Raw genomic sequence first — 23,992 nt, forward strand, 5'->3', positions numbered from 1 at the left:
GAAGAATGGGAGAAACTCCCCAAATACAGGTGTGCCAAGCTTGTAGCGTCATACCCAAGAAGAATCAATGCTGTAATCGCTGCCAAAGGTGATTCAACAAAGTACTGAGTAAAGGGTCTGAATATATATATATATAATTTGTTTTACTTTTTTTTATAAATTAGCAAACCTTTTTTTTTTTTTTTTTTTTACTTGTTTTTGCTTTGTCATTATGGGATATTGTTTGTAGATTGACGAGGAAATAAAACAATTTAATCCATTTTACAATAAGGCTGCAACGTATGAAATTGTGGCAAAAGTCTAGGGGTCTGAATAATTTCCAAATGCACTGTATATTGTGATGTTTCTCAGTATAATGCATTGTGATGTTTCTCAGTATAATGCATTGTGATGTTTCTCAGTATAATGCATTGTGATGTTTCTCAGTATAATGCATTGTGATGTTTCTCAGTATAATGCATTGTGATGTTTCTCAGTATAATGCATTGTGATGTTTCTCAGTATAATGCATTGTGATGTTTCTCAGTATAATGCATTGTGATGTTTCTCAGTATAATGCATTGTGATGTTTCTCAGTATAATGCATTGTGATGTTTCTCAGTATAATGCATTGTGATGTTTCTCAGTATAATGCATTGTGATGTTTCTCAGTATAATGTATTGTGATGTTTCTCAGTATAATGCATTGTGATGTTTCTCAGTATAATTGTGATGTTTCTCAGTATAATTGTGATGTTTCTCAGTTCTAAAGTATTGCAGGTGTTTCTGAGCCGACTGTCTCTCACCTGGCCACAGACTGGATGACTTTAGAGGAGGTGTCTTTGATGTTGGTCAGAAAGCGTTCGGTTCCTCCCTTCAGGATGTCGAGAAAGCCCCCGCCCTGGTCCGGGTCCGCACCGTACACCCCTGAAACACACAGGAATGAGACAAAGTCATTGGTCAGCGCACAAAAGTGGTTTCACACATTAAGCATCTGGAAATAAACATTCCTTTCATAAGCTAATCATCAATTGACATTTATCACACAATCTGTGACGGGTGTCAAACATCCGGGCCACAGGTGGTTTGAGTAAAAAATAAATAATAAGCACATCAATACATTCCTGGAGAGGGGTCAAGCACAATATACTTTAAAATGACTCATATCTAATCTTAAACTGTGTTTAAATGATAATGAACCTACATTCATTCAGTTTCTTGACTGTGTCCAGCTTCTAATAATCTTCTAAATAAAAGGCTAGAGAGTCAGGGAGCTTAAAATTAATAATAATAATAACATTCATAATAATAATAATAACAATATGGATAGAGGACTACTTAATGCACATTTTGACTGCGAGGAAACACAACCAATTTTCAATGCGGCCTTCCAGACCCTCATTGAAGACCAAATGCAGCACCCGGGACAAAATTAGTTTGACACCCCTGAAATCTGTTCCCAAGTATTCCCTGCATAATAGAGAGACGTGATCGTATACAAATGTAAGCAAGGTTTGAAATGATTATGTTTTAGTCATGCATATCAGTTTGGGCTTCATCTGGTCAATTTACAGTCCACCCGACCATCCACTCAAGAAAGAAAAATTGTCCCGAGGCTGAATCTAGTTGATGAACCCTGGACTAGACAATAGGGTTTGACTAGACAATAGGGTTTGACTAGACAATAGGGTTTGACTAGACAATAGGGTTTGACTAGACAATAGGGTTTGACATGAGCCTACAACTCACTGAATTGGGTCCTTTGTCTTTTCTCCATGTTGTTTTTAGAGGGATGACGTAACCCTGAATTTATATTATAAAAACACATTTCTGCTGCGAAACATTTTGCTACAGTGTGCACTATTGAATACACGCCAGACAGTGCTTCATTTGTAATATGGGACGTGCTGGAACAAAAAATTAGCAGCGGTGTGGAGCCGCTTGCAGAAGTTGCACACATGGAGTACATTTTTTGTAGCCTAGAGTTCTGGGAAAATGTGGGCTTTAATAAATGCATTTCATGTAATTCTACATGACTGGAGACTTTCGCAGAATCTTTAATACCTCACAAATTAATCAAAATGACAACTTACTTTGACACTGACAAACTGATCAATAACAACGACCTTGTCTTCAAATCCATCAATAGCCTAGGTGTGCGTAGAAACACATTACTGTAGGTTACAATACGAGGAGGAAATTAGTCCAAAACATCTTCCCAGTTTCACTGACTCACACAATGTTGTGCAGCTCACTAAGCAGCCAAAAGCTTCTCTCTCTCTCGCTTTACTTTGTAAAACAATGCTGTTCACTCAATAGGCCTATTTTGAAGTTATTAACTTGGTAACATAAACAGATTAGTATTTTATTTTCAGGCGGATTCATTTGCTTTCCAACCTGTGTTTTCCAGCGATTGCATTTGAAATATTGCGAGAGGTCTGTTTTGGCTGCATGCTATTCACTGACAGATCTGACACGTGTTACCGACAGTAGGCAGGCCTAGGCAATTTTTTTTTACAAATTAGCTACGGATCCTCTGTGGCTAAATTATAGGTGTACTCTTGATGTAGCATTGGGAATTATTTCATTTCTTTCTTAAGACTGCAAAGTGCTGCCACACCTCCCGCAGCTATTATTCTATTAGGAAATAAATGATGACGTGCAATGCTGAAAAGATGAGTTGCCGGCTCAGAGCACAGAGAGGGAGAGAGATCATAGAAAGTGAATCTCATTATAGTTCTGTGACAGATACAGGCGTGCTTCTCTCGCACCACAGAAATGGTCTATATAGGTTACAATATTGCCATAAACCCGGGCCAGCCCAACATGAATCAGTTCTTACAATATCAGGCACATTTTCACATTACGTTTTATTTATTTTTTAAATATATTTTTAAATGGAGCATGACAATTACAGAGGAATCCAAAATGTAACTACTCTGATTGCTTTTATTATGATTTTTACATTGCAAACAGTGAAAATAATTGTTCATGCCACAAGAGGTAGGCTACATGATCCTGGCAAATGGGCTCCGTGAACGAAAGAGAACAAAACAGAGGTGCCGGATCCTGTTCCGGCAGGATCCGTCTCAAATGAAGCACTGACGCCAGGTGTGAATGAGTGCAGGAAGCATCTCACCACAGGGAGCCCCCAGTCTGTTCACCGGATGGCTGACTGCCAAAAGAGCAATCCTCTTAACTTCTTTGGGACTAGGGGGCAGTATTGAGTAGCTTGGACAATAAGGTGCCCAGAGTAAACTGCCTGCTACTCAGGCCCAGTAGTAGTAGCAGCAGCAGCAGTAGTAGCAGCAGCAGTAGTAGCAGTAGTAGTAGCAGTAGTAGTAGCAGCAGCAGCAGCAGTAGTAGTAGCAGCAGTAGTAGTAGTAGTAGCAGCAGTAGTAGTAGTAGTACCAGCAGTAGCAGTACCAGCAGTAGCAGTACCAGCAGTAGTAGTAGCAGTAGCAGTACCAGCAGTAGCAGTACCAGCAGTAGTAGTAGCAGTAGCAGTACCAGCAGTAGCAGTACCAGCAGTAGTAGTAGCAGTAGCAGTACCAGCAGTAGTAGTAGCAGTACCAGCAGTAGTAGTAGCAGTAGCAGTACCAGCAGTAGTAGTAGCAGTAGCAGTAGTAGTACCAGCAGTAGTAGTAGCAGTACCAGCAGTAGTAGTAGCAGTAGCAGTACCAGCAGTAGTAGTACCAGCAGTAGTAGTAGCAGTACCAGCAGTAGTAGTAGCAGTAGTAGTAGCAGCAGTAGTAGTAGCAGTAGCAGTACCAGCAGTAGTAGTAGCAGTAGCAGTACCAGCAGTAGTAGTAGCAGTAGCAGCAGTAGTAGTAACATTACTAGTAGTAGTAGCAGCAGTAGTATTAGTAGCAGCAGTAGTAGTAACATTACTAGTAGCAGCAGTAGTAGTAGTAACATTACTAGTAGTAGTAGCAGCAGTAGTAGTAGTAACATTACTAGTAGTAGTAGCAGCAGTAGTAGTAGTAACATTACTAGTAGTAGTAGCAGCAGCAGTAGTAGTAGTAACATTACTAGTAGCAGTAGTAGTAGCAGTAGTAGTAGTAGTAGTAGTAGTAGTAGAGGTAGCAGTAACATTACTAGTAGTAGCAGCAGTAGTAGTAACATTACTAGTAGTAGTAGTAGTAGCAGTAATAGTAGTGTCCACTCCATAAGCACTCTTCATTAAAAGTTACATTTCCAAGTATGATAGATTCAAACAAAAGTATTTTTCAGCCAAGATTATAATAAAGTTTTCCTAGTAGATGTTTGCAATGCTAATTCTGAAAAGAGTCAATGTAAATATATATCCACAGGGAAAAGCACATGCAGGATATGAAAGTTATGCTTAGTATTTTCCTTAATTTAGTGCCAGTAAAAAATGGAAAGTACTAAGCATATAAACTTACAAATCCTGCCTGTGCTTTTCCCTGTGGATATATATTTTTTTCTTCATAATATATATGAAATATAAATATATAATATATATGAAATATCATCCATTCTGACTAAGAGTTAAGTTGCAACTACATGTTGTGACCCATATTGACTAGCCAGTCCCTTCCTACGTGAGTCAGCTGTAAGCCATGTTCCAGCATTTAAAATCTATGTATCCGTAGGTTATTCCTATTCTTATAATTTGGTTTTTTAAAACACACTGAGTGCAAACATCAGGTGACAAGTGGACCACACCATGCGTCTTCTAAGAGGACAAACACAGCAGCTGGTGGGTTGTGAGTGTGTGATCATCCAGCCTTCAGGTGAAGGGAAAGTCTGTGATCAGGAGGTCATATGTTTCAAACATCTCAGAGTAGAAGTGCTGATCTAGGATCTGTCCATGGAATGTTATTACTTATAAATATAAAAAGGCACAACTGTTCCTCGAACAGCATTCCTGAAATATGAAATATGGTGAATATGGACCCAGCCTTTCTTCATCAACACAGGTCCAAACCAATTTACACTGTGGCAATACTTGTTCTTTCCTACCCTGGGGTCAGGCGGGAGGGAAGGAGCCAAGAGCCAGCAGCATAACCTGATTACAGGCATGAGTGACATGGTGAGCTCTTCGCCAGTTATCCTCCAAGTTAGCCTCCAGACCGCCATCAATTGTGATTAGTGTCCCCAGGCAGGGGTAGTGGCGACATAGTCCACTGATTGATGAGCCCCTAGGCAGATAGAGTGATCTATGGCTAGAGCTACTGGTGTCCCGTTATGAAGAGAACATGGCGGGGTACGTTCCAGTAGACAGGCTGAAATGCATCTTATTGAGTAACTAACAATGAGAGAGACACAGAGACACAGAGAGAGACACAGAGACACAGAGAGAGAGACACACACAGAGACAGAGAGACACACACACAGAGAGAGAGACCCTTTCAGACTATCAGAAAAAGGAAACAATTTAGACAAGCTTTGACAAGACAGTCTGAGATCAAAAAAATCATGTCAATTAAATGCGATTAGACATATATTTTTTGCAGTCTTTTTAGGAGACACCATCAACTTTTCTTTTCTCAACAAACTACATGTTGCCACATCATCCTTTCTTACATGGAATGGGTTAAAATGATATCGTCTGAATCAAGTACAATGTTGGCCCCAATTCCAATCATTATAAAGCTATTCCTGGATGAATCAAAACATGAAATGCACAAATCAAAGTGACAAGTGCCAGATACAGAGGCTCAGGGACGTGCTTTAGGCAAGACAAAGGTATATAAATATATATATATATATATACACACACACACAAAAACACGAGACACACACACACACACTAGACACACACGAGACACACACACACGACAAGACAAACAAGAAACACACACACACACACACACGACAAACACACACAAGACACACACATACGAGACACACAGACACACGAGACACACACACGAGACAAACACACACGAGACACACACACACGAGACACACACATACGAGACACACACATACGAGACACACACACACACACAGCGTTTGAACTCACCTGCATTGTGGATGTTGTGGATCTGGGCTGGGGGCTGTGCGCCGTTGTTACCAAAGCCTCCGTTCTGCTCCAGCAGCTGCAGAGATTCATAGTCATCGTAAGCAGGCCTCAAACAGTAATCTGGCCTCAACAGACTCATGGGGCGACCAAGTACCAATAACAAACAGTTGACAAGTGAAGAGAAGGACAAAAACAAGTCCCAAGAGAAGGCAGTCAGAGTCGTTGGATTCAGTCAGAACGTTAGTACATTTCCCCTGGACTAGAGTGTAGGTATCTCTGGGTGTGAGTCCTGCAAGTCTTGGCTGTGCCTCCTCTCCGGAGGCAGTAAGCTCCTTAACCCACAGAGAAACCCCCGCTTAAAACAGATCATCCCAGCCTAAATCTGCCCTCAGACACAGGGGAGCAGTTATGTCTACCCGTTACTACCGCCACTACTACTACTACTACTACCACCGCCAGCACTACCACCGCCACCGCCACTACTACTACCACCGCCACTACTACTACCACCACCACCACTACTACTACTACCACCACCGCCACTACTACCACCACCGCCACTACTACTACTACCACCACCGCCACTACTACTACTACCACCACCGCCACTACTACTACTACCACCACCGCCACTACTACTACTACCACCGCCACTACTACTACTACCACCGCCACTACTACTACTACTACCGCCGCCACTACTACTACTACTACCACCGCCGCCACTACTACTACTACTACTACCATCACCGCCTACGATTCCCACAACATGCCAAGTCCCACAGTAGGCCAAGCATACGGTTCCCACAACATGCCAAGTCCCACAGTAGGCCAAGTATACGGTTCCCACAACATACCAAGTCCCACAGTAGACCAAGTATACGGTTCCCACAACATACCAAGTCCCACAGTAGGCCAAGTATAGGGTTCCCACAACATGCCAAGTCCCAAAGGCCAAGTACACAGTTCCCACAACATGCCAAGTCCCACAGTAGGCCAAGCATACGGTTCCCACAACATGCCAAGTCCCACAGTAGGCCAAGTATAGGGTTCCCACAACATGCCAAGTCCCAAAGGCCAAGTACACAGTTCCCACAACATGCCAAGTCCCACAGTAGGCCAAGCATACGGTTCCCACAACATGCCAAGTCCCACAGTAGGCCAAGTATACGGTTCCCACAACATACCAAGTCCCACAGTAGGCCAAGTATACGGTTCCCACAACATACCAAGTCCCACAGTAGGCCAAGTATACGGTTCCCACAACATACCAAGTCCCACAGTAGGCCAAGTATACGGTTCCCACAACATACCAAGTCCCACAGTAGGCCAAGTATACGGTTCCCACAACATGCCAAGTCCCACAGTAGGCCAAGTATACGGTTCCCACAACATACCAAGTCCCACAGTAGGCCAAGTATACGGTTCCCACAACATACCAAGTCCCACAGTAGGCCAAGTATACGGTTCCCACAACATACCAAGTCCCACAGTAGGCCAAGTATACGGTTCCCACAACATGCCAAGTCCCACAGTAGGCCAAGTATACGGTTCCCACAACATACCAAGTCCCACAGTAGGCCAAGTATACGGTTCCCACAACATACCAAGTCCCACAGTAGGCCAAGTATACGGTTCCCACAACATACCAAGTCCCACAGTAGGCCAAGTATTGCTCTATCCCTGTCCCTCCTTCCCTTTTGTGTCTTTCTTTCTCCCTCTCCTTTGTATCATTCTCTCTCCATCACGTGACATCACATTCCATTAAGACTGAAACGCCTGTAGTGTGTGAATATGGCTGGGATGAGACACTCCTTTGTGACTGATGGTGGTGGGGGCAGGGGGAGGGGGCGGGTGGAGGGGGTTGAGGCAGAAGCAGGGAGGGGAGCAGGCACTCAATAGCTCTTCAGAGAGTTGGTGGCACTACTGGAGAACTGACTCCCTTTGTACCCCAAGAAATGACTTGTTTGCCGTAAAGGAGTCAGGGGGGACTGGGCTACAAAGTCCCAATTCAATTCCTACATAGCCCTTGGTCCTAACTCATCAACGTTTGCAGATGTTTAAGACGGAAGCTTTAACAATACACTGGTTATACCAAACCTGGAGGGGTTTGGTCCGAGAACAAAGGGAGAGGGAATCTCTAAACCTCATGGTCACACGAGGGAAAGGTGACCTGACCTATCGTGTGACCTTAAGCAAGGGGCATTACCCTGAGTATCAAACCAAGCATATATCCTCCTCCTCTCAGAACGGAAGATAGACACCCCACAACTACTCACCCCTCTCCACAGATACTCTGATACGGCTAAGGCTAGGACAATGCCCCTAACAGAGAAATAAGTAGGTCATTGTGTGAGCAACTAAACAGATTTTTTTTATTTTTAAACTGGCAACATGGGGTGTTTGGCTGACAACATTACGCATCCTGTGACGTTCATTTGGTATTTGGTAGTAATAGTCTATGTCAAGACTCCTCATGCAAAAGGCTCTAGAAAGGAGACATGAAGGAGTTGGGTTGCAATGCTAGTAAGGTCAGACAAGCAGAAGAGGTTCAGAGGTCAAGGGTCAGGGGGTTGAAGGTCAGTCGGTTACCTCTGTGATGGGAGACTTGGGGTTGACATTGCGCGCCGCAGCGATCTCCTGCAGTTGGTTGACCAGCTCCGTGATGGACAGCCTCTCCTCTGGGTTGATCTTCAGCATGGATCCTGAGAAGAGGAATGCCCAAACAGATCCTCTTAGCACATTTTAAAGCCCTTTTTACATCAGCAGTTGTCACAAAAGGCTTAACAGATAACCAGCCTAAAACCCTACGAGCAAGCAATGCAGTGGCAGAAGCACAGTGGCTAGAAAAAAACTCTAGAAAGGCCAGAACCTAGGAAGAAACCTAGAGAGAGGAACCAGGCTCCAAGGGGTGGCCAGAGGCAGGAACCCATGAAGAAACCTAGAGGAACCCAGGAAGAAACATAGAAGAAACAGGCACGGAGGAGCGGCCAGAGGCAGGAACCTAGGAAAAAACCAGGCCCAGAGGAAGAAACCCAGGAAGAAACCTAGAGAGGAACCAGGCTCCGAGGGGTGGCCAGTCCTCTTCTGGCAGATCTCACGTCATAATCTGAAAGTCGGTCGACCATATTTTTTCAGTGTGCGTTTTGTTACTCGTCTTTTAAATACTAGTCGTTCCTGCCAAAAACAGCAACTAGACCTAGATGGACTGCTGGGTACATGGATTCTCTTATTTTTAATCAGATATTCAACTAATCATTTATTTTTTACAACCACGGGCTGCATTTACTAAGACAACCACTCATTTCAGAGCCCTGATCTGATGAATGTAAAGAGGTTCCTTACTGATGAGCTCGTGGTAAACAGTGTACTTGACGTCATTCTGGGGGATGGTGTACTTCCCGTTGACTATCTGCAGCTTAGCGCCCTCCTCGAAGGGGTGCTGCTTAAAACACAACAAGTAGAGGATACAACCCAATGCCTGGAGAGAGAGAGAGAGAGAGAGACACACACACACACACAAATGATTAACAGGCTATAGAGATGTGGTTTTAAAGGGACAATTTTAAAAACTCTTAAATAACACCCTATTCCCTTTATAGTGCACTACTTTTGACCAGGGCACAAAGGGCTCACCGTAGCAGGTGACATAGCAACCAATATAGCAGCAAACGAAACCACAAAAAAATAACAAATAGACAGACTAAATAATGTTGCTGTGACAAGACTTACCCAGATGTCCTGCTTCTCGTTAATGGGGAAGTTGGAGTACAGGTCAATCATCTCAGGTGTCCTGTAGGCCGGAGTAGTGTTTCTGGTGATCTGGGTACAGTGGAAGGTGACCAGAGAGGGTAACTTTATTTTACCGGTAGCTCACAGAACTAGAATGAGCAGAACGGGCCTCCCCATTTAAGTCAATGATGCCATAATGGGTCGTCTGGTAGCCATTTTGAGTGCACCCATGAGTTTACCTATTCGAGGTTCCAAGTCCTAGTCGTTCTATTTCTAAGGTTAAGCTATCTTCCTCACATTCAAATACAGAAAACATTTAACCTTTTACTTTTCCCAGGAAATTGTGGGGATTAACAGCCTGTTTCCAAGAAAATCTTATGCATGAGTGATTCTTCTAGACAATAATTAGCTTTCTGTATCCATGCTAGTTTCCTGTAGGGCACCATTAAACTGGAGGAAAATAGACTGGCGTTACAGGGAGGAAAACCAGCGTTACAGGGAGGAAAACCAGTGTGTTCTGATTTGATTAACCAACGTTGGTGCAGGAACAAAGTATAATTTTGTGTAATTATATCAATAAGGGATGGTTTTCCCAGACACTAATTAAGCCCAATTCTGGACTAAAAAGTATTTAAGGAAATGATCCATTGAAGTAGATTTATAGTCCAGGACTAGGTCTCCTCTCCCTTGGGAGTCTTCATCAGCGATAGTGGAAGGAGTACTAGAACACGGTCACAGACAGGGGTTTCCAAAATCACCTCATCCTCAACCATGGACCTCTTCTGGGCAGACCAGCCGTAGTCAGGATAGTGGGCTATTGTGGTGGAACTGCCAAAGTCACACAGCTTGATGGTGCCTTGGTGACTGATCAGCAAGTTCTCAATCTGGAGGAGGCAGACAAAAAAAAGGGTAGTGGATCATTATGCGATTGTAGTTTGTGTGTACATTTGTTTTTCTATATTCGGTCTGGGAATTTTGTTTGTTTGTAAGGCGATGTCAGCACCATTTCACCAAATCAAATTCCTGTAAGACGTAAATGTATTTGGCGAATCAAGGTGATTCTGATAAACATCAATAAAGCAAGGACAAGAGGCAGCAACACCTTTATTTTCGAGGGCGCTTTAGAAGCAGGGTGATTTATTTTAACGTCGCTTTAGAAGGGCGATTCATTTTCTAGGGCGCTTTAGAAGCAGGGCGATTTATTTTCGAGGGCGCTTCAGAAGCAGGGTGATTTATTTTCTAGGGCGCTTTAGAAGCAGGGCGATTTATTTTCTAGGGCGCTTCAGAAGCAGGGTGATTTATTTTAACGTCGCTTTAGAAGGGCGATTCATTTTCTAGGGCGCTTTAGAAGCAGGGCGATTTATTTTCTAGGGCGCTTCAGAAGCAGGGTGATTTATTTTCTAGGGCGCTTCAGAAGCAGGGTGATTTATTTTCTAGGGCGCTTCAGAAGCAGGGTGATTTATTTTAACGCCGCTTTAGAAGGGCGATTTATTTTAACGCCGCTTTAGAAGGGCGATTTATTTTAACGCCGCTTTAGAAGGGCGATTTATTTTAACGCCGCTTTAGAAGGGCGATTTATTTTAACGCCGCTTTAGAAGGGTGATTTATTTTAACGCCGCTTTAGAAGGGCGATTTATTTTCTAGGGCGCATTAGAAGCAGGGTGATTTATTTTCTAGGGCGCTTTGGAAGGGCGATATATTTTCTAAGGCGCTTTAGAAGCAGGGTGATTCTCAGTCTCAAATCAAAGACTTGTGGCCTGCTGTTTGGCGGTACTCATGAAAATATTGCAGCGAGGCAACTCCGCTCCTTCAACATTTGTCGACCCATTCACAAAACGCATAGCCTCTGGTTTGACCTGGTTCTCAGTTTCCATTCCAAAAACACTTAAAACAATCCCTGAGTCCGCTAGAAAGTCAGGAAACAGAGCGTGATGGGCCAGGCGAGGGGTGGAGGGGTTCCAGAGAACACAGAGGCCTACATCAGCACTCTGTAGCTACAGCAAGCACATCACCAGGGTGTTTGGTCACTGATCAAATTTAAAAAAAAACATCTGACAAACAAGTGGCTGAAAGTTAAGTGTGGCAGTGGTAGAGCAGGGAGGGAGGGAAGTCTTACCGGAAGAGGAAGAGAATGGTTATGTCTAGATAGCATACAGATGGTGGCAGGTATAGTATGGTGTAATATTGGCCATGGCAGGAGTTGAGAGGGGAAGTAGGGTGATGTTGCAGCAAAGATGCTGATCTTGGGTTCTGCATTTCCCCCACTAATGGTTAAGGTTAGGATTGGGGGAGAGGAAACTGATCCTAGAGCTGTACCTTGGGGAAATGACGAGGGCGAGTTGGGGCTTTGAACTGCTCACCTTAAGATCCCGGTGGATGATAGGAGGCTTCTGTTTGTGCATGTGCTGCACGGCGCGACACGACTGGTAGAAGATCTTCAGCACTGTGTCACATGACATGGGTCCCTTTTGCTCCACCCGCTTGATGAAGTCCACCAGTTGACCTGAGGGAGGCAGACAGGAAACAGGACGTGCCTTATCAGCAAAATGAAGAGTACTAGTCAAAGCAATTGCTAAATCACTGGCTAAACATTATGGGGCAGTTTCCCTGATACAGATTAAGTTTAGTCCTGGACAAAACATATCTTTCAATGAAGAATCTTAGTCTCTATTGAGAATGCTTTTTAGTTCCGAACTAGGCTCAGTCTGTGCATGGGAAACCAGCCATAAAGGTATTGCTAATTAGTAGAAGATTATAGCGCAGACATTTGCTTGATAACATCAGGCATATTCACAGAAGCATAAACTGTATTACAGACTTGTGAATATACCACTCCAAAATAGGCCTCTAGAAGATGTCGCTACATCCACATTACGTTCAAAGAAGAGAAAACGTTAGGCTTCGATTTCAGCCCTTAGCGCTGCGCACCCCGAAACGGAAAACGTAGTGCGGACGTAGCTTAGGTGGGATTTATATTCCACTTGAAGTACTCCAACAGCTTTGTGACTTCACTGTGTACCACAGAGGGGGCCCGGCCCAAAGCGATAAAGTGGAGTCTACAGTACCTTTACAGAGTTCTGTGAGAATGAGGAACTCAGCCTGGCCCGTGTCCGACTCCTCCTTGGCAATGGACGCTGCAGAGCTGAACTGCACCACGTTGGGGTGACCAGAGAGCTTTTTCTATACAACACTCAGGTCAAAGAAAAGGAACTGATTGTCTGTATATCAAACTGGGTTGTTTCTTAAGCCCAGTTTCCATTAGTGCTTTACATTAGATTTTTTTTGTTTTTTTAATTTAACCTTAATTTAAACTAGGCCAGTAAGTTAAGAACTAATTCTTATTTACAATGACTGCCTACCCCGGTCAAACCCAAACCCGGACGACGCTGGGCCAATTGTGCGCCGCCCTCTATGGGACTCCCAATCACAGCCGGTTGTGATACGGCCTGGAAAATCAAAGCCACATTCGACCCTAATGCCAATGGACATAAAGTTTTAGTGAATTAGGCTGTTTAAATAATGTTAGGGTCATGAATGTGGATGTACGAGGTGCCAAATCCCTCTTGCCATTTGACTCCTACACCAGATTGTTTAAAGAAATTTGTCTACTTTATTCAGATTGGTCTATTTTATCAAAATGATTATTACGTCAGACAGACACATCAGGTGTTCCTTTGACTAAAGGATGTTGTCTAGGAGGAATGTTCAGTGTTTGACGTTCAATGAGCATAGACCACTCAAAAAGATACCATGATGCAGACCTCCTGGATGATTTCTTTGTTCTTCTCCTCCTCGTGGGACAGGAGCCTCTGTGTGCACACACACACTTTACCATTTAACAAATACAGAACAATGTATGCGTCCCAAATGGCATGTTATTGGAGCTGGTCAAATGTAGTGCACTACATAAAATAATAGGGCACTATATAAAGGAATAGGGCACTATTTGTGACGACTGTCTAAACTAACATACGTTAGCAAGGTGTGTGCAGAAAGGGATAATGTGTGTGAAGGAAATCAAAACGCTTACCTTGAGAGCATAGTCTTTACTGCTGCCTATGTCCTGGGCTTCATACACAAATGCAAAACCACCTGCAGAGGCAAAGACAACGAGGGATCAATGGCCCGGATGAAAGAGCCAGCACAACAATAGCTCGCTTCAGTGCTATTTCACATCCAGTGCTGATTTGTACTACCTGCCGTAGCGCCAATCAGGGCCTGTATTCATAAAGTGTCTTGGAGTAGCAGTGCTGATCTAGGATCAGGTCCCCCCTGTCCATGTAATGTTACACATTATGGTATAAAATACCAAACTGACCCTAGGTCAGTACTCCCACTTTTTGATGCTTTATGAGTATGGGCGCTGGTGTTGTAAATGCGAATAACTTTCAATTAAAGAGACATTATATCTAATAGTGATTGCGGTCAAAAGTCAACATAAGAAGGTTTCCTCAACCTATTGCACTACACTACATTGTCATAACGGACAACAAAAAAAATGCTTTAGAATTATCTCATTGAAAACAGAGGTGGACGACTGAACACTAATCTGGAGACCACACCCATATTCCAGGGAGCTTTTAGTCACTACTGTTGCTGCTAAATGGTTGACATTGCAAGACGTTCCGTCACGTGTCAACAGAGCAGTTCTCTTTTTCACAGACAACGTTATTGCAACATCAGTTTTGCTGTAGTTTTCAAGAATAGACACAACACACTGTCTGATGACTTATTTGTAACAATTCTGTTCCAAGTTAACCTTCAAATGGAAAAAGGTGTGCTCTCTGCAGTCTACTCAAACAAGACCATCACTCAGCTCTAATGTTTCTCAGGGCAAATCTGCACATTCCAACATTGTGCCTGCATTTGGGGAGTGTTAGAATTGTGTACAAAGACATTTTTCTCATTATTTGTTGTACTTGCTAAACACCTAACATGTAAGATAGCTCTGTGTGCACTGGGAAAGCATCTCGAGTGAATACTAATTCACTATTCATTTTGCATACGCCCTTCAAGTCAATGAGGATTTGCTCCAATTCCTTAACGACAAAACAGAGGCCGCTGAAATTAGACACCAGTCTGTTCTCTGTGAAACATGAAACACTGAAGGCAGGGCCTCCTCACTATTTATTGGACAAGAATGTAAAGGTGCCCTGTTTCTGGCACAACGCCATTAACATTCCATGCCTGAGGTATGTTACGGCCCTGGTATCTCAGTAATCAAATAAAGCCCTGCTAAAACGCCAACACTCTCCTGCTTCCACAAACCAGTGTGTAGGCCCTATCTGCAACAGCAAACCTGTTAGCCAGGACAGAGGGACAAAGGTTGGAGGAGGGCTGTAGAGTGGAGACACTCCCAACTCAGATGTCAAAGGCTAGTGTAATAAGGTATAGAGAGAGAGAAAGAGCAAGAGAGAGAAAGAGAGAGCGAGAGAGCGTACGGGTTAGACATGCTGCAAATAGTTGTTAGTGTGCCCCTCTTTGGGCCCTGGTCTATAGAGCATGTTTACAAAGGGCCGGGACGACACCAGTATCTTTACTAGGGCCGGGACGACACCAGCATCTTTACTAGGGCCGGGACGACACCAGCATCTTTACTAGGGCCGGGACGACACCAGCATCTTTACTAGGGCCGGGACGACACCAGCATCTTTACTTGGGCCGGGACGACACCAGCATCTTTACTAGGGCCGGGACGACACCAGCATCTTTACTAGGGCCGGGACGACACCAGCATCTTTACTAGGGCCGGGACGACACCAGCATCTTTACTAGGGCCGGGACGACACCAGCATCTTTACTAGGGCCGGGACGACACCAGCATCTTTACGAGGGCCGGGACGACACCAGCATCTTTACTAGGGCCGGGACGACACCAGCATCTTTACTAGGGCCGGGACGACACCAGCATCTTTACTAGGGCCGGGACGACACCAGCATCTTTACTAGGGCCGGGACGACACCAGCATCTTTACTAGGGCCAGGACGACACCAGCATCTTTACTAGGGCCAGGACGACACCAGCATCTTTACTAGGGCCAGGACGACACCAGCATCTTTACTAGGGCCGGGACGACACCAGCATCTTTACTAGGGCCGGGACGACACCAGTATCCTTACTTGGGCCGGGACGACACCAGTATCCTTACTTGGGCCGGGACGACACCAGTATCCTTACTTGGGCCGGGACGACACCAGTATCCTTACTTGGGCCGGGACGACACCAGGATCTTTACTAGGGCCGGGACGACACCAGCATCTTTACTAGGGCCGGGACGACACCAGCATTTTTACTAGGGCCGGGACGACACCAGCATCCTTACTTGGGCCGGGACGACACCAGCATCTTTACTAGGGCCGGGACAAAACCAGCATCTTTACTAGGGCCGGGACGACACCAGTATCCTTACTTGGGCCGGGACGACACCAGCATCTTTACTAGGGCCGGGACAAAACCAGAATCTTTACTTGGCCCGTGACGACACCAGTATCCTTACTTGGGCCAGGACGACACCAGCATCTTTACTAGGGCCGGGACGACACCAGCATCTTTACTAGGGCCGGGACGACACCAGTATCTTTACTTGGCCCGGGACGATACCAGTATCTCAATATCAATTTCATGGTAAAAATGAAAACACGAAGCAGACCAAACTCTTTGGTCCTTTAAAAACCTGCTGTATGTAAAAATATTGTGTGCTATAGCTTGGGAAATAAATACATGTGAATCGAAATGACAAGATAATGATGTTTGGTCACAATATTAGGGCTTTTTTCCTAAAGAAGTTAGTGTTTGACATTAATGCTTGTCCGGCAAAACACATTTTTTTATTAACGAAATTGGTACTAATGTTGTGTTTTTGAGCTAGCACCCAATAGACTCCAATTCGCTCCTTGTCCAAGATTTACCCAGAATACAGCGAGTAGGCAATTGACATAGCAAAGGCAAAGTTTTAAATCTCCTCAAAAGTATAAAGTGCATTCGGAAAGTATTCAGACCCTTTGACTTTTTCCACATTCTCTTGCGTTACAGCCTTATTCTAAAATTGATTGAATGTATATTTTCTTTATCAATCTACACACAACACCACACAATGACAAATCGAAAAGTATTTTTTGTTGCAAATAAAAAATTTAAAAAAACAGACATACCTTTTTTACATAAGTATTCAAAACCTTTGCTATGACTCTAAATTGAGCTCAGGTGCATCCTGTTTCCATTGATCACCCTTGAGATGTTTCTACAACTTGATTCGGGGTCCACCTGTCGTAAACTCAATTGATTGGAAAGGTAGACACCTGTCTATATAAGGTCCCACAGTTGACAGTGCATGTCAGAGCAAAAACCAAGCCATGAGGTCGAAGGAATTGTCCATAGAGCTCCAAGGCAGGATTGTGTCGAGAAACAGATCAACAAATGTCTGCAGCATTGAAGGTCCCCAAGAACACAGTGGCCTCCATCATTATTAAATGGAAGAAGTTATGACCCACCAAGACTATTCCTAGAGCTGGCCACCCGGCTAAAGGGGAGGTGACCAAGAACCCGATGGTCACTCTGACAGAGCTCTAGAGTTCCTCTGTGGAGATGGAAGTACCTTCCCGAAGAACATCTCTGCAACACTCCACCAATCAGGCCTTTATGGTTGAGAGGCCAGACGGAACACACTTCCCAGTAAAAGGCACATGACAGTCTGCTTGGAGTTTGCCAAAAGGCACCAAAAGACTCTCAGACCATGAGAAACAAGATTCTCTGGTCTGATGAATCCATGATTGAACACTTTGGCCTGAATGCCAAGCATCACGTCTGGAGATAACCTGGCACCATCCCTATGGTGAAGCATGGTGGTGGCAGCATCATGCTGTGGGGATGTTTAACAGCGGTAGGGACTGGGAGACTAGTTAGGATTGAGGCAATGATGAACGGAGTGAAGTACAGAGAGATCCTTGATGAAAACCTGCCACAGAGCGCTCAGGTTCACCTTCCAACAGGACAACGACCCTAAGCACACAGCCAAGAGAACGCAGGAGTGGCTTTGGGACAAGTCTCTGAATGTCCTTGAGTGGCCCAGCCAGAGCCCAGACTTGAACCCAATCAAACATCTCTGGAGAGACCTGAAAATAGCTGTGCAGCGACAATCCCCATCCAACTTCACTGAGCTTGAGAAGAATGGGAGAAACTCCACAAATACAGGTGTGCCAAGCTTGCAGCTTCATACACAAGAAGACGCAAGGCTGTGAACGCTGCCAAAGGTGCTTCAACAAAGTACTGAGTAAAGGGTCTGAATACTTACGTAAATGTAATTTGAGATTTTTTAAATTATTTGTAATAAATTTGCAAAAAATTCTAAAAACCTGTTTTTGCCTTGTCATTATGGGGTATTGTGTGTAGATTGAGGGGGGGAAACTATTTAATCTATTTTAGATTAAAGCTGTAACGTAACAAAATGTGGAAAATCGCCTAAAAAAAACTGTACCAACTACCTACTTCACATGCTGATATTGTCTTTGGTATTATTGTGTGTAGCTATGTTTGCTTGCTAGCTAGCTAACTAACTAGCCAGCCCACAGAGAGAGCATTGGAGTTTGTAGTCGAGCTGCGACAGCAAAATGAAACATTTGTTCACAAAAACTATTCTTCTCACACAGTGTTATTTAACACTGCAAATTAAAGAAAAAAGGGGATTTGGTGGATTTTTCTTTTAATTTCTAACGAATATTTTAATCTCTGTCGCATGAAACCCCTTGTGCGTGCGGGGCTCTTTTGATTATGTTTCTTTCCTGCTAATTGCATTTTGGAACATTCACGCGGACCCTACAGCCATGTGCGCATTTGTCGAGCTTATAATATGAATAAATAAAACATTTCCGATATTAATGTGCAGTGGTTGTATGAATTTTGGATCTGTCGTCCCAGAGTCTGTTTTGAACCGGAGGAAATTATTTAATAAAGAAAAGTATTTGGTTGTAATGTTGCAATATTTTATAGGCTACCAAGGGAGGCCAACCATCCTCCAGAAGAGCCTTAAAAGGGCAGTGCTGTGTTTTGAGAGGCTTGAATATGCAAAGAAGCCAATAGGCGGAGTGTAGACTACATTTTTGTCTGATTCTCTATGGTAAATAATATAGTAATGCATTTTTGTTATGGTTCCTTTGCATAATACAATGATGTAAAAATTGTTACAAGTGACTTGAGCTTTTGAACAAGTAAAAACTATCTGTACTACTTGTCCTAAGGACATTGATGACAGCTAGGCGACATGGCAATGTAAAGGTCCTAATTAAATCAGGACCGAATCAGAGAGGTGCGGAGATCCTGCAATCATTTCAAAGTCAGTCTTAAAACAATCCTTTGTCGTCATCTATCTTTAATGTTTTATCAATGAAAGGAAGTGTCTCAGATGAGAACACAGTGCTCCTGTTTAGTTAATTGTAAATTCTGAAAGTCTTCGTCATCAAGCCTTTGTGCGGGCATTTCTATTCCTTTCATGACTGTTTTTGTACCTTGCCTGCATCTAAAATTGTTGGATGACCATACACTCCTTTTAAAAACTGACAATATTACAATAAACCTGATCACAAGAACAACTCTTTTCCTTAATAAGGAAATATGAAACATCGCTTGAGAGTGAGACGAGAAAGTGTTTGATTAAAGGGAAATTGGTTTTCCATTTTGATGGCATGAAGCACTACTAGGTCTCGGGAGTCTTCTCTGTAAACTTCCACATGAACAATACTGCACTACTTTACGTTGAAGATTCTCAGAAGAGGTAATACAACCACCGGGAACCTTAGCACTTTCTCTTTTCCTGCTCCATCTCTCCCCAGATTCCTCAAAATGTCAGCTGTCTGTGTCAAGGGTAAGCAAGAACCTGTCCCACGCAGGTTATGTGTACTGAGGGCAGAAAACAGTAAGTAGGTACTAGGTAGTTCGATTGTACACAAACAGTCTATATAGATATTATCCATGACACATTTCTAAACAAAGTTATCTAATAATTATTTGTTACATGGACAGCACAGCTAAAGTACCAGTATTTATATTAACAACACTTGCTACAGTATATCATCATGTAATTTGTTGTCACCTGCCTATCATTGTTAATAAAGCCGTCTTAACAGTTGGCCGTAAATAAAAACATAAAATACTATAATATCTAGTATGTCTTGTTAAAATCATATTCTAGCTAGCTGATAAAGGATGCTAACAATAAACCAGATAGCTAGCTAGCCAAAGTTAGCTAGCCAACCAGTATGGCTAGCTTGCTAGCTAGTTAACGTTAGCTAACATTAGCAAGCCTAGTGTCATGTAAATATGACGTTTGCGGATTATCAACCTTGACACATAACTCACCTTCAGCTATAACCCTTTTGATTCTCAGTTTCATGTCACCAAGCTCCACAATTTGCCCAACAAAATCATTTTGGTCTCGACTTGCGCCTCCAGTGCCACCGGGCCCTGCCAGGAAATCAAGTGCCGACTGGAAGAGGGACATTTTGTCCTGCGTCCCCGGTGTAGCTCAGCGAGCTCTTTCCAGGCCTTACAGAGATAATATGCTGTAGGCAAAGTTTTTTTTTAAATCAATCAGTGATGTCGTTAAGTTAATTATGAACGTTGGTGTCTAGTTATTTGATTCCTTCGCTACACAAACATTATCGTCCTACTCATCTAGAGTGGCCATCACTGCACTTCCGTGAGGTGGTGACGCTCATCGTGACGTCACAAACATTCTTCTTCTATGGTATAATGGAGGTCCGCAAATTAAAGTTTAAGGTGCATGCCGCCGCCTACTGTGCTGGAGTGTGCGTTCAATAACGGTTTTCCTAATTCTGTACTAATAAGAAAAATAAATAAACGAATAAATCCCTACTAACAAACCCTCACCAAAACCCTTCCAACCCCCTAGTAGAAGCACCAGTGCTTGGGCTCCCGAGTGGCACAGTGGTCTAAGGCACTGCATCTCAGTGCTAGAGGTGTCACTACAGACCCTGGTTCAATTCCAGGCTGTATCACAACAGGCCGTGATTGGGAGTCCCATAGGGCGGCACACAATTGGCCCGGTGTTGTCCGGGTTAGGGTTTGGCCATCATTGTAAATAATAATGTGTTCTTGACTGACTTACCTAGTTAAATAAAGGTTCAATTAATTTGTAAAAAATCTGACAGTATGTCCACTTACTAAGGGAGCAGCCATGGTAGCTCCATCCGTCCGCTTAGTAGTTCCACCAATTTGTTTTACAGCCTCTGTGTAAAAGCTGTCCAGCGAAGACAAGAATACTGGTCTCGACACCAGTGTTACAGATATGATTGTCGATCGTAACTCTCTTACGTTGTGTTTTTAAAGGACTGTCCAGCCAGCGATCCCAGTTGATCTGTAGTTTATTCTTACAAAAATAGTACAAAATACTATAAATGTAAGTACCTGACGATAGACACAAGCAAGAACATCAGATGTGCAGGACAACAGTGTGTTAATGGCTGTAAATTCGTAATTTGTTTGTTAGCATGTAAATAACTGAATTAGCAGGGAGCTCCAACATAGGATTTTGCCTGTGCTTTGCTGGATTCCGTTTCTTTTTATCCCAAAAAACGACCTAGTCCTTGCCGATGACAAGCATACCCATAACATGATGGCGCCACCGCCATGCTTGAAAATATGAAGAGTGGTACTCAGTGTTGTGTTATATTTGCCCCAAGCATAACTCTTTGCATTTATTTCTAACAGCTGACCATGCGAACACAAGAACACTGGTCTCGACACCAGTGGAACAGATGGGATCATACTTGGCTGTAGATTTGTGATTCGTCTGTTAGCAGGGAAATAACTGTGAATTAGCAGGGAACTAATGGGACCATTACAATTAGAGCATGCTAGCTAACTCACTCTTACAGCAATAACATCCTATTAGAGCATGGCTAGCCAACTCACTCTTTTTTTAACCTTTATTTTAACTAGGCAAGTCAGTTAAGAACAAATTCTTATTTTCAATGACGGCCTAGGAACAGTGGGTTAACTGCCTTGTTCAGGGGCGGAACGACAGATTCTCTTACAGCAATAACATCATATTAACGCATGCTAGCTAACTCATCTCTTACAGCAATAACATCCTATTAGCGCATGCTAGCTAACTCATCTCTTACAGCAATAACATCCTATTAGCGCATGCTAGCTAACTCATCTCTTACAGCAATAACATCCTATTAGCGCATGCTAGCTAACTCATCTCTTACAGCAATAACATCATATTAGCGCATGCTAGCTAACTCATCTCTTACAGCAATAACATCCTATTAGCGCATGCTAGCTAACTCATCTCTTACAGCAATAACATCCTATTAGCGCATGCTAGCTAACTCATCTCTTACAGCAATAACATCCTATTAGCGCATGCTAGCTAACTCATCTCTTACAGCAATAACATCCTATTAGCGCATGCTAGCTAACTCATCTCTTACAGCAATAACATCATATTAGCGCATGCTAGCTAACTCATCTCTTACAGCAATAACATCCAAAAGCACATCCCAGGAAGCCCCCAATATCTAACAGGTACAGTACACACACACATACATATGTATATACAGTTGAAGTCGGAAGTTTACATACACCTTAGCAAAATACATTTAAACTCCGTTTTACACCATTCCTGACATTCAATCCTCGTAAAAATTCCCTGTCTTAGGTCAGTTAGCATCACCACTTTATTTTAAGAATGTGAAATGTCAGAATAATAGTAGAGAGAAATATTTATTATTTCTTTCATCACATTCCCAGTGGGTCAGAAGTTTACATACACTCAATTAGTATTTGGTAGCGTTGCCTTTAAATTGTTTAACTTGGATAAAACGTTTCAGGTAGCCTTCCACAAGCTTCCCTCAATCAGTTGGGTGAATTTGGGCCGATTCCTCCTAACAGTGCTGGTGTAACCGAGTCAGGTTTGTAGGCCTCCTTGCTCGCACACACTTGTTCAGTTCTGCCCACAAGTTTTCTACAGGATTGAGGTCAGGGCTTTGTGATGCCACTCCAATACCTTGACTTTGTTGTCCTTAAGCCATTGCCACAACTTTGGAAGTATGCTTGGGGTCATTGTCCATTTGGAAGACCCAAGCTTTAACTTCCTGACTGATGTCTTGAGATGTTGCGTCAATATATCCACATAATTTTCCTACCTCATGATGCAATCTATTTTGTAAAGTGCATCAGTCCCTCCTGCAGCAAAGCACCCCCACTTCATGATGCTGCCACCCCCATGCTTCACGGTTGGGATGGTGTTCTTCGGCTTGCAAGCATCCCCTTTTTTCCTCAAAACATAACGATGGTCATTATGGCCAAACAGTTCTATTTTTGTTTCATCAGACCAGAGGACATTTCTCCAGAAAGTACAATCTTTGTCCCCATGTGCAGTTGCAAACCGTAGTCTGGCTTTATATGGCGGTTTTGGAGCAATGGCTTCTTCCTTGCTGAGCGGCCTTTCAGGTAATGTCGATATAGGACTCGTTTTACTGTGAATACAGATACTTTTGTACCCGTTTCCTCAATTATCTTCACATGGTCCTTTGCTGTTGTTCTGGGATTGATTTGCACTTTCACATCAAAGTACATTCAACTCTAGGAGACAGAATGCGTCTCCTTCCTGAGCGGTATGGTGGCTGCGTGGTCCCATGGTGTTTATACTTGCGTACTATTGTTTGTACAGATGAACATGGTACCTTCAGGCGTTTGGAAATTGTTCCCAAGGATGAACCAGACTTGTGGAGGTCTACAAAAACATTTTCTGAGGTCTTGGCTGATTTCATTTTGATTTTCCCATGATGTCAAGCAAAGAGGCATTAAGTTTGAAGGTAGGCCTTGAAATACATCCACAGGTACACCTACAATTGACTCAAATGATGTCAATTAGCCTATCAGAAGCTTCTAAAGCCATGACATCATTTTCTGGAATTTTCCAAGCTGTTTAAAGGCACAGTCAACTTAGTGTTTGTAAACTTCTGACCCACTGGAATTGTGATACAGCGAATTATAAGTGAAATAATCTGTCTGTAAACAATTGTTGGAAAAATGCCTTGTCATGCACAAAGTAGATGTCCTAACCGACTTGCCAAAACTATAGTTTGTTAACAATAAATTTGTGGAGTGGTTGAAAAATGAGTTTTTATGACTCCAACCTAAGTGTATGTAAAAATTCACCCAACTGATTGTGGGAAGCTTGTGGAAGGTTACCCGAAACGATTGACCCAAGTTAAACAATTTAAAGGCAACGCTACCAAATACTAATTGAGTGTATGTAATCT

The 23,992-nt window shown here is 43.2% G+C and overlaps 1 protein-coding gene across 2 annotated transcripts in view; it reads right to left on the reverse strand.

The window, feature by feature from the left end:
- The window catches only part of gak (cyclin G associated kinase), a 33,582-nt gene extending 13,187 nt beyond the window's left edge, over positions 1-20,395 (reverse strand). For both annotated transcript variants that reach the window (XM_038975679.1, XM_038974988.1), the window contains exons 1-11: positions 20,055-20,395; positions 13,734-13,795; positions 13,453-13,512; positions 12,769-12,883; positions 12,064-12,206; positions 10,462-10,587; positions 9,704-9,793; positions 9,317-9,452; positions 8,564-8,676; positions 5,972-6,047; positions 786-906 (exon numbers count right to left, since the gene is read on the reverse strand). In XM_038975679.1, coding sequence (XP_038831607.1) covers positions 786-906; positions 5,972-6,047; positions 8,564-8,676; positions 9,317-9,452; positions 9,704-9,793; positions 10,462-10,587; positions 12,064-12,206; positions 12,769-12,883; positions 13,453-13,512; positions 13,734-13,795; positions 20,055-20,196 — 1,184 coding nt within the window. In that variant the 5' untranslated portion in view covers positions 20,197-20,395. The remainder of the gene's footprint in view (positions 1-785; positions 907-5,971; positions 6,048-8,563; positions 8,677-9,316; positions 9,453-9,703; positions 9,794-10,461; positions 10,588-12,063; positions 12,207-12,768; positions 12,884-13,452; positions 13,513-13,733; positions 13,796-20,054) is intronic.
- Positions 20,396-23,992: the final 3,597 nt, after the last annotated feature.

The sequence above is a fragment of the Salvelinus namaycush genome, chromosome 1 (assembly GCF_016432855.1).
Source record: "Salvelinus namaycush isolate Seneca chromosome 1, SaNama_1.0, whole genome shotgun sequence".
Lineage (NCBI taxonomy): Eukaryota > Metazoa > Chordata > Actinopteri > Salmoniformes > Salmonidae > Salvelinus > Salvelinus namaycush.